Raw genomic sequence first — 16,625 nt, forward strand, 5'->3', positions numbered from 1 at the left:
TGCTTCACAGGAGTAGGTAAACTCTTCATTTCTACAGCAAGCAAAACATGGCATGAGGAGATCAAACATGAGTTTGACACAATCCAAGTGAGAAGAATGCTTCCTACAATATATGAACAGAATCCTACAATAGAAAAACCCCAAACTTTTAAAAAAGGTATTTAAAATTTATATCTGACAAAGCACTGCCTGCATTCAAATGACAACCAAGTACTGATTTTTTTTTACCTTTTTCTTTTGTTGTTGTTTATCTTCTGTACAGATTCCCATACAGTTCACTAGAGAATTGAACAACATATTGCAACAATGCAGAGCACTCAGCTGAAACAGCTGAGACAATGTTAGACTCCCTGTTAACAAGCAGCTATTTTGCATCTAAAAATCCTGCTTATTACTAAGATTTTTTTTTTAGATCTTCCAGTGTTCTGATCCATTGCAAAAAGCAGAAGATTCATGCATCCTTTAGGTTTCTATGGGAGTTCATGGTCTTTGAGGGACTTTGCTGCCTGCAATGTGTGTGTGTAACCAAGTTAATACTGAAGATAAAGAAAAATTTTTTGAGTAAATGTAGTTTTGCATTTAATATTCATTTTTTGGCTTATATTTTGCCCTAGTATATTTATATTTATAGCCCTGGTTTTGTACATTTGAACAGAGTAAGGTTACAGCTTATATTAATGAATAAAGTAAACAGGGTCAATTACATGCCTACAAACCCTTAGCTAGTGTGCTGGTGGGTATGTTTGCAGGGCTTGGTGATGTTTTTTCTATTTATGGCAAGTAGATCTGTTCCAGGGCAGAGGTTTTACCACTTGTTTCTTCTTTTTCTCAGGTCACAGGCCTAAAATGGCACACTGTGGGAGTGCAACACATTTCTTATCATGCATCACAAACCTTTGTTACTGCTAAGTTAATTTAAATATTTTAAAATAAGTCTCTCTGTTCCCAGAGGTTTCCATTTTCTGTATGTGTTCCACCTTCTATGGAGAACACAGCCTTAATTATCTTTCAAGATCTCACATTAATACAATGTAAAGCACTGATTAATTGTACAGCCCCAACCACAAAGAGAAATGCCAAGGTAAAACTCTATTCCTCCATGTGGAAGGTATGAACCAATGATGATTTCTATGGTAGCTGATAGATCCCTCATGTGTAGCAGCCCAAAGGGGGCTGGTGCCCTCCCAAATGACAACTCTTGACCAAAAAAAGCACAGGCATCCACTGAAAACACATTTCAGTGATTTTCTCAACAGACTTTCCCCCCCTTCTCTTCCATACTGCAGCACATGTAGTGTCTTCCCAGTGCTATTCCACTCCCTGTCCTATCCATTTCCACATTTCTTTCAGCTGTGGACAGCACCTCACCAGGTCCCTGGCTCTGACAGGGCAAATTGCACTGCTCAGGACACAGGCAGGATTTCCACAGGAGATTTCCACAGAAGAGGCTCCCTCCTGCAGGAGTGCTGGGCAGGGTCTGACTTTAAGCTGTGAGTCAGTGCAGGGACTGTGCCATGTGCTTGGCATGTGGGCCCTTCATGAATGATCAGTGACTCAAACAGTACCCACAGTAACAATGGTTATGATAATCCCATTGTAATTCATCACTTAATGCCAATGTAATCCACAGATGGCTTAACTTTTTAACTGAGGCCTCCAGCATTCAGCTGTTGTGATTGTGAATTGCTCTTTTTCTTTTTCAGGAAAAGTAAGTGGGTGTGAGAGGGTGAAATTTTCATTGATCTGAACTTCAGGACAGAGAATTTGAAGGAACATCCCACAGTGTTGTGGTTATAAAACTTGCTGCTTAACAGCTTCACTCTTTGAGAAGATTAATTCAATTGTGATCAAATCCAACCCCAAATGCTTTCATTCTCCCATCATTTCCTGCCTTCCATTTTTCACCCTTCTAATAAACTACTGCTTGCTTCCCAGGCTAAAAAAAAAAAAAAAAATAAACCAAACCATCAGACAGATCCCTATCAAGGTTATAAAGGCAAGAGCAATGATTACAAAGTTCTCAGAGATGCTGTAGCTCTTTCCTGAAGACAAATATTTGACCATAATAATTTTAATCAGTTACAATCAAACTAATTTTGATTATAAACAGTTCACAAGAAAGTGTCAGTTTCAAAAGTCTAATTAATTACAAATACACAGTCTAAAATGATAGTAATTTGATAATCCCATGCTGCTGTAATCATTACCCAGTGTTCCTTGTTCATTTTACACTCCCACAAAACAAGCATTTCCAAGCATCCCCCTTCTAATGTACAAACATAAGGAGAACAAAAATTACATGTGGGAACCTTAACTAAATGACAGTAGAAGTAATCAAGCTGAAAACCATCTGCCATTACTGACTGTGCAGTGAAGTTTGCTCTGAATACTACAGTGTGGGAGGCTCATCTTGTGAGCAGAGGAAAAGGTATCCTGGCAAGGAGAGCCAGCAAATCCCAAACCTTCAAATGCACATCAGCTTCCTCCACCAGCAACTGCACTGTGTGGCCTAAATCCTGCCATCCCCTGTGCTTCAGCTTCCTCAGACATGAAGACATTACCCACTATTTATATCAGCACAGTACCCAGCAGCTTTTTTATTCAGCCACATGGAGCAGGGAACAAGCACTTCTCAGTTAAGCAGATGATTTTTTTGTCCTCTTGCTGTTGCTTTTTATGCTGCTCAGAAGTCCTGCCAGCACTAGGATCTTTGGAGCTGCTGCACTTTCACCTCTAATGTTTCCAGAAATTCAAGCATCTCAAGGTTCTGCTGTGACTTTTTAAAGGGAAAGAAAAAACAGAGGCAGAGCTTCTCCTCAACTGAGAAGTAATGAAAGCAACTCAGCTTTGCACATGCCTACAGGAAAAGGGGGCAAATATTACTGATGCCAAATTGTCTTGTAAGAGGAAATCTGCCAAATACTGTCTGCTTCCAAAATTCCTCAGAGCTAGTGTCAGTCTCAGCCTGAGATAAGCAAGAAGCTATCCAGATTCAGAGCCTAAAAGCTACTTCACATTCTCTGTAGAATGGGCAGGTAACACCCCTCTCTTTTGCTCTTTCATCTGGTTTTCACTGCTGCCTTTCTTTATTCCTTCCCAATAAGAAATCAGGAGGAAAGCAGATCACTGACTTGGTTTGTCCTGCATCAGGATCTATGGCCAGTTGGGTAAGGTCTCATTTAAATAACAAAATGCTTCTTATAGAGAAGTTCTCTTTGTAAAGGCATTTGTCAAGGGAGTTAGGTGACACAAAGCATGTTTTCCAAATGGGTAAACTGAGGCATGGGCTACTGACATGTATGGTAACCCATAGACCAGGAAAGGAATCTCCAACTTCCCTCAGATTTCTTGCCTCCCTCTTACAAAGATAGGCTGTTTTCTCAGATCTCCTGTCAGAATTCAAAATTCATGGTTAGATCCACTAAACAACTTAGATTTTACAGTTTTAGCATAAGCATTGCATAGCACTCCCTAACTTCTGGGCATCTCACCTAGAGATAAGAAATGCTCCCATTGCCAGGCAGCATTTAAAGGAAATGTTGGAGATGAGCTCTTTGTTTACAGCTTTGCATTTTCATGGAAATAGACTGGCATCTTCAGAGGAAATTAGTATTGTTCCCTTGGATTACACCACAGAGCATCTATATTTATTCACAGGCTCCTGTTGTGCCCCATACCAAAGAGTTGATCCAGTGCAGCACTTCTGCCACCTCCAGTCAGCTCTTTTAACAGCAGATTTTAGGGTATGCATGGCAAATGCATGCCCTAAAAACAGGCCCCTCTCCCTCTGTAGGGCCCCCAAATTGAGGCTGGGGCCAAGGGACAGGGGAACTGCAAAGGCTAGGGAGAATATTCAGCTAAAAGGAAATGCTGAAGAAAAGGTGGGACTGGAAGGCAAGTCTGAAATATTACAGTTCCAGGAACAGGGTATTTCATTGTGTCTGACCATTTATCTTCATTGAAACTGAAAGGGCTGAGCATTCACCTGCTAGAGGCTTGTACTGCTCCTTTCTCATGAAAAAAGTGCAAATGTCAGCACTTTCTTCCCTCAGTAGTTGAATTACTGCAGGAAAAATTTTCTAATGTTTTCTCTGCTCCCCTGAGGGAAATATGCTGTACTGGTGTGAGATGGTGTGGTCACTGTGAGACCCTGGCTAGAGAAGGGCTGGCCAAACCCCATAATAAAGCAGGAGCTGGTGGCCAAGTCAGCACTTGGTGACTGTGAGTTCATCCCAATCCTCTTTTGGGGGTATCCACAGCCCTTCCTTCCCCCTCATCCCTGCATTTTTTACCCCCCCCCCCATCTCTTACCCCCCTTCCCCCATCTGCTACCTCTTACCCGTTTGCAGTCAGGAGGCAATAGCAGAGTCCTTACTGACTTGAAGGGAACCAGGAATTCATCTTTTTCATCTTAAAGAGGCTGCTGCTTTTTGTTCTAGTATCATTGATGTTAGTAAAATCCAGTCAGAAATTTCTATTCTGTTCTACTCTGAAGGAAAGTTTCTAAAATATTTCCTTGCATGATGTTAGAGAACAATACAGTGAGAAGCTTACTATTCAGCTATTTTCATTAAAGATTTTATCATCTGTTCTTAGCCATACCCCCAAATTCTAATTAGGAAATGGCTTTGACACAGAGCTTTAAAAATTGTCAAAGCAGCAGAGTTGGTGCTTTTGCCATTCTTGTTTGTGACTAAATACTTTCAATAGCTTTTTCAATCTCTTTTAAATATTGATCCTGAAATCTCCAAAGAGCTTAGCAGCAAAGCAAGGCTGCATCATTAAAGGCAATTGACTTACTATAATCTCTGGAGAGAGGGGAGGAAAAAAAAAAGATAAAATTTGAACTTAACACAGCACATGCAAGCAAATGTAAGTTTTGCTCTGTGGTGCCAAGACCATAGTGGAGCTTCTTCTCCTCAGAAGGACTAAATAAATGAACTGAGACCTGGTGTCCTGCTATCCATCCACCACACATCCAAAATAATTTGTGGGGACAGCATGGGATTCACAACTGCCAGCACAACATCATGGGAACTAATAGAAACAGCCCCATATATTGAAGCCTAAGAGAGGAAAAGATAGTTGTCATTCACTTCCATAAATTCTCCTGGCATGGAATTTAGATTTCTTACCTGTCATGAGGGAACTTCCATTGAAAATCTTTTGTCTTCCTGGTTTTGTGAGAGCACTTGCACCAATACTTGTGTTGTTTACAACAGCTTCATTCACCTTCTCCAAGGCCTGTCCCAGCAGGAGTGTTTTGTGCTTTCAGGACAAAGCAAACCAGGTGACAGCTGCTCCATGATCCCTTGCTGGGACTTGGGTGACAATTAAGTTACATTAAACCCCAAAGCAGGAAGGTGGGAATTGGAGAAGATCTGGACATACAGTATTTTACTTCAGGTACCTCAAGAGGCAACTGGACACTTGAACACCATTGTGGGCCTTTCCCTATATGATTTATTTATTTTTAAATCTCAAGTTAGTATCACATCATTATCCCTACCTTACCCACAAAACCAGAAAAATATTTTAAGAAATGGAATATACTTTTGTGACCAAAGTGAAAATAACCTGCTTTATTTTTAAACCAAATTTCTTGAAGGGAGATAAGGTCCTGGATTTACATGTCATAATTAAAAAGATTTGGTCAGAATTAAACCTCGCCTAAAATCTTGGTTTTTCAATGTGGAGAAGTCACTTAGTGCAGGTACTTAAAATGGTGATGCTGTAACACCTTTCTACAACACATTCACACAATCCAAATTTTGGGGAGTAGAAAAGAAAAGCTGTGGGATGAAGCACTAGAGGTTTTCATAAGGAGATAACTCATTACCCATTTTCCACATCTCACATGTTGTTTACTGGCATTTTGTGTTATTTAACAAGCCTGACATTTGTGCCCATGCAAATTGCCACTTTGGCCTTTGAACATTCAGTATTCAGTGTGTCCTTCTTCTGCTATTACAATTGCTTAGAAATGTGCTCACTTTATTATTTTTTTCAAGAAAAGTTGAAACTGCATCTGAGGAAAATTGTTGCCAATGCTTATCTCAGCACTGACATCATTGGCAAAGCTGAAATCAAGCTGAGGAAACATAATGATAGATATGGTTTATGCCTAAAATATGACACTTGCTTTTTTGGCCACCATTTTATATTTCACCCAATTTTCTGAAAGCAAATCAACAACTGCCAGAGACTGTAAACTCTCAGGAATGAAAAGCTGCCAGTTTGCTAGATAGTGAGGTTGGCTGTTGCTGCAAAAGCTGAAGGTAGGGCTGGGATCTGCTTATGGCACAGCTTGAGTATCTGGAATGGACACAAAAAAGTCTTGCTGGGGCCCTAGGCAGCAGAGCAGCAAGCACGGCTCTGAGGCACTTTCCTTAACGTTACCCCTCTTTCTCTGGGAATGTCCTGCAGGGGCCAGGCTACAGTGCCACAGGCTTCAGCATATAGAATGTGGATTTGTTTCATAAGCCAGGTCTCCCAGCCTATGCCTCTGTTCCAGGCAAGAAAGGAGCAGCAGCACAGTGCAGCAGGGACAGCAGCTACTGCATCACACGTCTGTAAGTCAGGCACAGGCATGGGGCGTGTCAGCCACAGCAGCCTTCTGCACAGCTGTGCTTTCCTCACATGCCCACATGCCCAGTTCTCAATATAAGGTCTCAAGTAAGGATTAGGATGAAGTCCAAAGGAACTTTGGCAGTTGAAGACATCGAATGCCCAATTACACAGCTAGTCAAACCCCCACTGACCCTTTTACAGCATGGCACCTTGAAAGGTTATGAATGAAAAGCTTTATCCACACCATCAATTCTGGAAAGGTCTCAGATTGCATTAAAGCACAACATAGAAGAAAACCTCACACTATACACTTACACAGGAATGTCAGAAAATTATTTGGAAAAATCATACAGACTCTTCTGAGACTGACCCTACATTTTACAAAGGTGTTTGTAGCTAAGAAAGCTACTCAAAGAAATATTTGCCAATTAAAAAAATCAATGTAGATTTTTTTTTTTGTCTTTCCTAACAGTTGCCAGCACCTAGCCTTTGTTCCCAAAGACAATGCTGCCCTCTTCTGGCATCCTTGATTACACACAACGTTCTCGATAAAGTTCTTCAGCAAGGTAAAAAAGCATTTTTTAAGGATATGCTACTTTTGACTCTGTGAAAAATAGACACGTCAGGTTTTGCGAAAAAAAAACTAAAACAAGCAAAGTGCCACAAATAAGCTTTGGTTTTCAGGCTGTTGATCTAAAAAGGGTTCTACTGTTAAGAGAGTACTGAAAGCCAATCGTAGAGAACTTTTTAAACGGGGTGCAAAGAGTACAAAAGGAGTGCTTTACAATGTTGCTTTTATTGAATGCAGCAAAAAATCATACTGTGTCATTTAGTAAAGTGAAAAACTAAAGGCCGAGACAAACAATAAGGTTAGAAAGATTTAAACCAGGTATTTGAAGTGGTTAAAGAATCTCCTCACAAGCTAACATATACAAAGCCTATGGGTTTTACAGGGAAAAAAATGGTAAATGGCAGAAATAAAACATTTTTAAAGAGGAATCAAAATGTGCAGCTAATTTCATGATATAAGCAGCTCTGTTTATTTTTTATCACTGTTACTGTTTATTTATCAATAACTTTTCTATACAAATTATACTTGCTCCTGTTCCAACCCTGAAAAAATGCTTTTTGATCACTGAGTCAAGATATGAGAGCTTGTTTTCATGCTTGTGTAGTTCTGCCTCATATGTATAGTACTGACATAGCAGGACAAACATGTCAGTCTCTCTGGTTGACCTGTTGTCTATAGGTAAGCATGCACTCATTCATGCTCATGTGGCCTAAGCCTAGTTTTATATAGGTAAGACACCACTATTGTGGTGTAAAAAAAAAAAAAAAAAAAAAAAAGCTATTTATCATTCTCACATGATGCTGTAGTGCAGAAAATGGAGCCCTGGCCTGAGAGCAGAGAAATGGATACACAGGAAACAGCAAGGGGATCAAGGTGTGTACCACCCTTGGTACTGGAGATTCTAGAGCTATGCACAGCTCTCGGTCAGTTTTAAAAATATGCAGACCCAAAACTTGACACAAAATACAATATTTAACCTATGCAGATTATCACACAGAGATAATGAATATCCAGCTTGAATACAAGCTGGTGATACAGAACAACGAATGAAGATGCAAAAAGCACATTATCCAACATACAAATGACTCCCAAGGTGGTCCCAGGAGGGTAAGAAGGAACCATCAATGTGAACAAAACATTCTGTCCATGAAAGATGGCAGAGGTGCAGAATGCTGTGTTACCCTCTCTAGCTATGGATCTAAAACTCAATGGAAACAAAGGGAGACTGAGCATAACTCCAAGAGGAGAAAGAAAAATGAAGAGCATGTGCTACAGTCTTAATTGCATTACTGTAATATCAGGAACTGCAATTTAATCTTCATACCTATTTGCCTGCAAGGAACATTTTTATTTGCTGCATTTTCTGAGACCCCCAACAAAGGAGAGGAATGATGAATCTGACTCCATGTTCTTAGAGGGCTAATTTATAATTTTATTATCTGTATTATAGAAAAGAATACTATAGTAAACTATATGAAAGAATAGAGAAAGGATACGGACAGAAGGCTAAAAGATACTAATGAAAACTCGTGACTCTCTTCAGAGTCCAACACACCTTGGCCCCAACTGGCCATTAAGTCAAAACAATTCACAGCAGAAACCAATGGAACAATCACCTGTTGGGAAATAATGTCCAAACACATTCCAAAACAGCGAAACACAGCAGAAGCAAATCAGATAATTATTGTTTTCATTTTTCTCTGAGGATTCTCAACTTCCCAGGAGAAGAATCCTGGGAAAAGAGATTTTTCAGAAAATACAGTGGTGAGATTTGTTTGTAGAGATCATCCATAGAAGCAGTAGAGCAGCAGGAAACCCTAACGAATTATTTTTCAGCCAAGATAAAAAGGCTACTAAAAGGGAAAGGAAATGCATATAAAACAAAAAACACCAGCATCTAGTGTGCACTGATACCTATAGTTCTGCTATCTTCACTTTATGCTAAAATCATGGCAAGTCATGAATGCATGAAGATGTGACAGAAAACAGTGCAGTGACTTTGCTTCTTTCTATCATGCAAGTATTTTGCAAAACATCCTTGCAAGGTAATACATAATTTCCTTGCTCGCAGTAGAAGAAGACAGAGTTTAAAAAGGATGTGCAAGCTCCCTCTGCTCCCCTGACAATTCTCTTTAAAATATCACAGAAAACAAAGGATGACAGAAAACTCTAGCAAGAAAATTTTACCATCATGCTGATAAGCACTGAAATCAGAGTTAGATTCTTGCTTCCATACTTGCCATAAACGTGGTACAAGCCTTGTGGCTAAACAAGCCAGCTTTACTTGAAAAGAGTAATGCAACAAGTTGACAAGTACACTGTGAAGCCACAGAAGAGAGACAAGCACTGATCAAGTCAGTTATCTAAATTTTACTGAAGTTGTTTTACTGAAACATCACAGAACCCCACACCTGTAAAGCCTCACTGTTCCAGTTACACTCCAACGACCTTCTCAGAACAAGTTTATGGAAAATGCCTCATACATGATTCAAGTGTTGTCAAAGTAAGTAGCAGCTCATTAAAGTGAAGTTTAGTATATACACCTCTTGGAAGAACATAAAACACCACTCCTTTATCTTTTATAATTGAATAGTAAATCACAAAGCCTTCATTTTTACTCAATTACACGAATAATGGAAGGCAACACTTTTGAGGACATGGATAAATATTTAATGAGCTAAAAGAGCTTTAATCAGAACATAGCACATTTGATTACACTCCCTATTTGTTTTCAAACTGGCAGGCAAAGATGCATTTTAAAAAGTACTTTAGAGAAAAAGAATACAGGATTTAAAAAAAAAAAAAAAAAAAAAACCAAAAAACCTCCTGACTTAAGTTGCCTGCACCTGAACAAGCAACAGTGCTCAGCCAAGCACAGCTGTTTAGGCCCACGGCAATGAAAACTCCTCATTTCAAGTTTTTGGGAAGCAGCAGCTCAGTTTTTCCTGAATGACATGGGATTAAAAACTCACATCTTTTGAAAAGACTGCACTGGTCTTGGATCCTTGTCCAGACCAAAGAAGATAAACCCCCCTGAAGTCCCAATTCATCACACCTTTCCTTACAGTCATCACAATTATAGGCTGCTCGTCAGCCTGACTTACCTTGAATCTTTCCTCTAACTGGCAACAAAATAAAGCTGCATCAAGGAGTTGAAGTAGGAAGTGTGACTCACTGGTTGCTCACCGACCTTGCAGCTCTTATCTCCAAGTTTTCCTTATTTGTTTTGACCCAGATAGCTGCTCAGTTGAGGATTTTAAAAAAAAAATCAATATTTAGGAAAAAAAACTTGGAAATGTTCTTCAGTATATAGCTCAAGTTTAGCTTCTGGGCTCTCCTGAGGAAACTCTCCACATGAGTACTTCAAAAGTAGTGCTAGGACCAAAACAGCTTTCCCCATTTCATGAATAACATCTCATCTTTCAACCTTTGCAAAAATTCACAATGTAGTGAGAATATATACTTCTGAAATTCAAGAATAGGCTTTATTAAGAGATTACTGACCTAATAATGAAACAACTTGTACCTGAATTTCCAAATAACTGAATATACTTCCACAGAAACACAGAAATTCAAGCAAGCAGAAACCACAAAAAACCATTTTATTGCAACAATGTCCCCATCATCAAGTGAGATGGCAAAAATTAAATTTTAATTAATTTTGCATTTCTACCTTTTTATTTATGTAAATATAAATTCAAGAGTGTAAAATAAATCCACATATAAAACACAGAGGAAACATTCTCTTTCAGTGACTCCAAAAAAAAAACTTACATACTGAAGATTCATGACAAGTCATCATCCACTGTCCATTTTTCCAAGTATACAGGCATGAAAGAATGCAGAAATTTATTCTCAAAAAGCATCCTGTATAAAGTCCTTTAAGTACTTAAGTAATATTTAGTAATTTCATTCTTGAGCTCATGGATGTAGATTCCAAGAAAAGAGACAAACATCTCAAACTTCAGATTATTTAACCTCCATCTAAAATAACCCATTTAAAACAAGATTATGTTCAATTCTTATAGCTGAAGCATCACAATTACTTTATTAGTATCATTATTTTGGAAAACTATTTTTTATAAGGTTTTCCTGCTTTTAAAACAAAGTCAGAATATTTATTTCAAATAATTTTGCTTACTTATACAGTAAATATATTGCGGAAAGTAACTCCACATGCTGGTACAACAGGCCTTCATGAAATTCCATTTAAACATTACTATGATGTACCTTAAAAACAGGGACTACAGCATGAAATGCACCAAAGAGTCAGTGTCATGGGACTGTCTGACCTTCCTTCTCAGATGCAACAAAATGCGAATGTATTTTGAAGTAAATATTGGACTGCTAGACCATATGAATACAAGCTGGTTATAAATATTTGGAATAGGATCATTTACTGCTTTAGAAAGATGTGATTATTTTGTTCACTGTTTTACACAAAAAGAAGTGTCACCAGTATTATAAAATGTATCATGGGGGATATTTCAATGGGAATGTTTTTCATTGGGTCTAACAAGCATACATTTCCTATGATTGTGGTTTTTAATATGTATCTCATGCCAAGTTCTTAATAAACTTTTTACCCTCATGGTTAGGTTACAACAGAATGAAGAAATTAAGATGGTAAAAGCAAAGTTAAAAATGAGAACTGCAAATAACTTCACAACTAGAAGAGGAAAAAAAAAATCACTGAAGGATTTAAATCAGCACTATTGTGGGTCCCCACAGTTGCACTGCTACTCTTAGGTTTCCAAAAGACGCATATGATTTTATAAATATTTTTGTGCTAAGAGCCATGCTCAGAAACAAAATATAGGCTGGCACAAGTCTACCTTCTTGGAGATGCATGTTAAGTATAAAATTCACTTACTAAAGTGCATATGCTGAACAAATTCTAAGTTCTACTATTATAGCTATCTCAGTAAGCAATACAAACTAAACTTTGTTGAAATTCTACCTCTACTTAAAAGCAGTAAATATAGATGACTGAAATCTAAATTACAATCTGTAATTACCAAACTTTTTTGACTCAATGTTGTGAGCTCTAGAAATAAATGTAGTGTCCTATACTTCCCACAAATGAGGAATTGCCTCTAGTTAGAAATACTGACAGTGTAGAATGGAGTTAAGTACAAGCAGAGCTGAAGTAAGCATTGCTTTGCTTCTTATTCAATACGGTGTTTCTTTAAGGCTCTGAGAGAAGCTGTTAGTTGTCGCAAAATCTTTTGGCAAAAGATAAAACGCAGAAGTAGCAGGGTCATCTGACATTTCAGAACTTGTATTTTCGTATTTCACTAAAGCCAGCTCATTCAGTGTCTGTATACATTTATTGCACTTGTGTTGTTGGAATACTCTATACCAACATAGTAATAATGATTGCAACAAAGCCATAGTAAAATAAACTTTTAAAGGGTCTGATTTGGACATTAGAAGGTAAGTGTCTGCATGTTTAAAATGTTTCCCTAATAGTAATAAATACAGACAAATTGCCCATCAAGTCAGATGCACATGTTTAACCAATTATTTAGCATATATAAAATTTCACTCATCCTTTTATCAATACAAATCTGTTAGGGATCAAAAAAAGACTTACCATGCAAAATATTGATTAGTGCTGCATAATGGAATATATATTTCTATCAGAGTTAAAACAGCATTTTCAAAATTTAAAGAAAAATAGACTTTTAAAAAGGGATTCTACTGTCGAATGCAAGTCTTCCTTGTAGCAAAGACAAGATAGAGACAAGTTACCATTTATCGCTGTACTTCAGTCTTGATGAAAGACTAATAATAATTTGTCCACCTACTTCTTATTAAATGCTACATTTTCAAGAATAAAGGAACTATCAGTAGGCATTATTTCTACTTAAAACAAGTTATTTTTCTCTGTAATAGGTCAAGTATGCTTTTAAAGATTCGGGTAATGGTAGACTCATAATTTTCTCTCTCAACAGATTTCGAGGAGGCTCTTCCGGCTTCAAGGCCTCACTGTGATCTTTATCCTCCTCCTCTTTATTATCATCTTCCATTCTTTCATCTTCTTCACTATCTGGAGGCTGAGGAATGAGCTGATTACCAACAAACACATAGGTGTTAATCCTGCGTCTACGACATCTCCTGCGTTTGCGTTTCGGAGGAGCCTTCTGAGCAATACCCTTGGCTTTCATCTCCTCGTTTATGAAGTTTCTAAGAGTGCGTCTGATATATATCCGAGCTAGGTCCTGGAGGTTCCTAACAGCACATGGAGCTAAAATGAAAGAAAATTAAGTTGTACTAAGTGAAATTTCTTTCTAGGAAAGAAACCCCAAACTAGTTGCAAGGCAGTGAGACTAATTTTCAAAAACAATTCAATTGAAATTTTAGTAAATGATACAGTATGCAAATGATACAAGGTGAGATAGTATTACCTTGACCCTGTGGCACAGTCCAGGAAACAAAAGGTCTTTTAACAGATGTGCAAGAGAAGTAGTAAGCATGAACAGATCACTAATAAATTTTAAAAATTCTATAAGTACTGTCACTTTTTTCACCTGGCATGTCTTGGCACCTACTGCTACCACTGTTAAGATCCTGTTGTGGGAAAGCAATTTCTAGCCCTGTGCCATATTTGTTCAAGGCAAGTGTCTTTCTTCTGCCTCCTCCTTCTGCTCTCTTACTACTGAATCTAACTGATGAGGGAGGGACTTATCTAATTCACAGGTGACAAACCTGTGTATCTTTGTAGCAGAAGAATAATCAAATTATTCAAGTCCTAAACCGAGAAAAAACCAAACCAAGAAGTGGAAAAAAACCCCAAAACTTTGTTTTCCTTTGACAAGCAGGTGATGACAAAATATTGCTTGACTGCTGGACACCTGAGCTAGATGAGCTATGGATGGCCAATTCCAAGGAAAATGGAACCAAAAAAGCACACCAGCTGAAGCTTGTTCAGCTTTCTCGTCACTTCCTTCCTGTACAGGATACCATAAAATTAACAGGGATCACAGCAAAGAAGAAGTCACTGAAAAACTAACTTCAAAAATTACACTTCCAAAAAATGCATTCAGCTACAAAAGCTACTGATGTAGTTAAAGAAGCTCTGTGGTTACATACAATGACTTCAGTTGCAGACTAATTAATTTATCTGACACAGAAAGGATATTAACACTGACAATACTGATTTTGGATCATGACAAAGAGGGGGGAGGAGAAAAAAAACCTCACATTTCTTTAGTATATCAGCTCAAAATTCAAGAACAGAATCCTATCTAACCATCCAGAACATGTTTATAAGTTCAGGTGAAACAAACTGTGATTGCAGACTGTATGCCAATTATAACAAATGCATGCATTTTTTAATGAGAAGAACAGGATGCAAAATTTTAGATATTTACTGTCCATGTTTCCATTTGTCTACTACCAGTGAACTGCATTCTAACCTGTAACTACATTGATAAAATGAACTTTTTACACCACCTCTGTAGTTTTCTACAAAAAAAAAAAAAAAGACTCTACTCTGGGAATGGCTGACAGATATTTTACATACGTGAGTTATTTTAGTCTATTTATGTAACACTACGCATGTGTCAGAATGCATGTAAGGATTTTCCAAAGTGGCACAGACTCTATGTTTACTTAGTAATGACATCTACAAACTCTGGCTGAAGTTTATAGAAGAAGCATGTTGACTACTTTGAACTTTAAAGATAAATAAAATAAACCAGTCCTTTTTATACCCCCTGCCCCTTCCATGTACACCCAACACACCCACAAGAACACTTTTTCTTTATTTTTAACTTTTTAAATAAAACCAGATCCACCTGAACAGGGTAAAGAAGCCTATCTCACTAATCTCATTTTACAGTGCAACTTCAAGCCTCTAACTCTTTCTTCTTTTAAATGTGAACAATAATACATCTGGTTATTTTTTCCTCTTCTCACTGAAACCTCATTTTGAAATTATAACACAAGAAACACATTTCTCGTACTACCATTCAGCTCTGACTGCCTGTGGTCTGCAGTCCTCATTCTGAAAATTTAGGAATGTTGATAAAAAAATCCTCTTTTGTTCCAGGGAATTAGACTGTATAAAATCTTTGCAAAGTTAGACTAGCCACCTCTGTATTTCATTGTTAGATATAACACAACCTATGTATTATGGATGGAACAGAGGAAAAAATAATCTTGAATTAGCAAATTAATTTCAGAAAATGACTTCTGAGGGCTCAATCCAAGAAATAAAACAAAAATTAATTATTTATGCATAGGAATAGATTACATAAAGGAAGTGGTCTTTATACTTTGCATTAAAAAATTAAAAGTACCTATCATGGCAGGCTCACACTCAAAATTAATAGCCAGATCAGCAGCTACAGGCAATTCAAGCTGACATGACATCCTGGACTCCTGAAGGGCTTGTATCAGTTTCACAGTTAAAAAATGGTCTCTTTTGGGCTCTTTGTTTGGTTTATTGAATTTCCCACATGCTACCATAGCTCTCTGTCTTCTACTCCTAGCCCTGACAAGTCTGACAGAAAATTTCAACCCTACAATTTTCTTTGTCAGCTTTGTCTCCTTTCCTGTTATCATCCTATCTTACCATTTGGCAAGAGGTGTACTTCCAAAGACTTTCTAAATATCTTTAGTACCTCTGTTTAAAGCACTGCAGCTAGAAAGCCAATCCTGGCTACTAATAACAAACAGCTAGGTATGACTATATCCACTGCACACAGACATAAAGCACACTTGGGCTTATTAATATCCTATCATACCACAGTTTAGACCTCTTCCTTCCATTTCAGGGGGAAGAGAAAAAAAAATTTTTCTGGTAGACCACAAGAAAGTTAGCACTGTGAAGGACGTTAACATTAGCTGGCTATTTTATCTATACCACTGTAATAGAGAAGCTGAACTTAAAAGGAAAAGGTGGCTAGAAAAGAAGCTGGAAGTATTCTATCACTTAAATTATTTACTTAAAATCAGAATATTAACTGTGAAGCAACAGACAACACACCAGGAGCACAAAAACCTGTCAGTGAGCAATTGCTTTGCTAAATGGAATATTTCTACAGCATAGCCTCTCAGCTTCCAGACCTCCAGCATCAGACACTGTAACATCCCTTCAAGCCAAAGGGAGGGAGCACAAACTTACGCAGTCCTACAGTGTCATGTTTGCCGTTGTCATTTCTGTTTGGTTGCACTAGTGGAGCAAATGAAACAGCAAGAATATTCTTACTTTCCCATGTGTTCTGTCCTGTTCTCAAGATCTGTGTTAGCTGCAAAACAAAACCAAAATAAGTTAGAGGTTACACTTTTGTCATAGTCAATACTATTCAGGTTGGTTTCAAACACACTGCTATTTTGTTTTGCTTCAAAATTATGAATTAAGGCTGTATTATGAACATTAAGGACTTTGACAATCCTTGAAATATCACCTGGTCACTAGAGTACTAAATAAGGCTCTTTTGTAATGGGAAGAGATGCAGCTGGAAAACTAAGGCCC

At 37.9% G+C, this 16,625-nt stretch overlaps 1 protein-coding gene across 3 annotated transcripts in view; it reads right to left on the reverse strand.

Moving 5' to 3' along the window:
• Positions 1 to 10,712: 10,712 nt before the first annotated feature.
• The window catches only part of PCMTD1 (protein-L-isoaspartate (D-aspartate) O-methyltransferase domain containing 1), a 40,708-nt gene continuing 34,795 nt past the window's right edge, over positions 10,713 to 16,625 (reverse strand). For all 3 annotated transcript variants that reach the window (XM_030229843.2, XM_018910039.3, XM_050970665.1), the window contains 2 exons: positions 16,275 to 16,398; positions 10,713 to 13,391 (listed from right to left, as the gene is read on the reverse strand). In XM_030229843.2, coding sequence (XP_030085703.1) covers positions 13,021 to 13,391; positions 16,275 to 16,398 — 495 coding nt within the window. In that variant the 3' untranslated portion in view covers positions 10,713 to 13,020. The remainder of the gene's footprint in view (positions 13,392 to 16,274; positions 16,399 to 16,625) is intronic.

Source organism: Serinus canaria, chromosome 2 (genome assembly GCF_022539315.1).
Source record: "Serinus canaria isolate serCan28SL12 chromosome 2, serCan2020, whole genome shotgun sequence".
NCBI lineage: Eukaryota > Metazoa > Chordata > Aves > Passeriformes > Fringillidae > Serinus > Serinus canaria.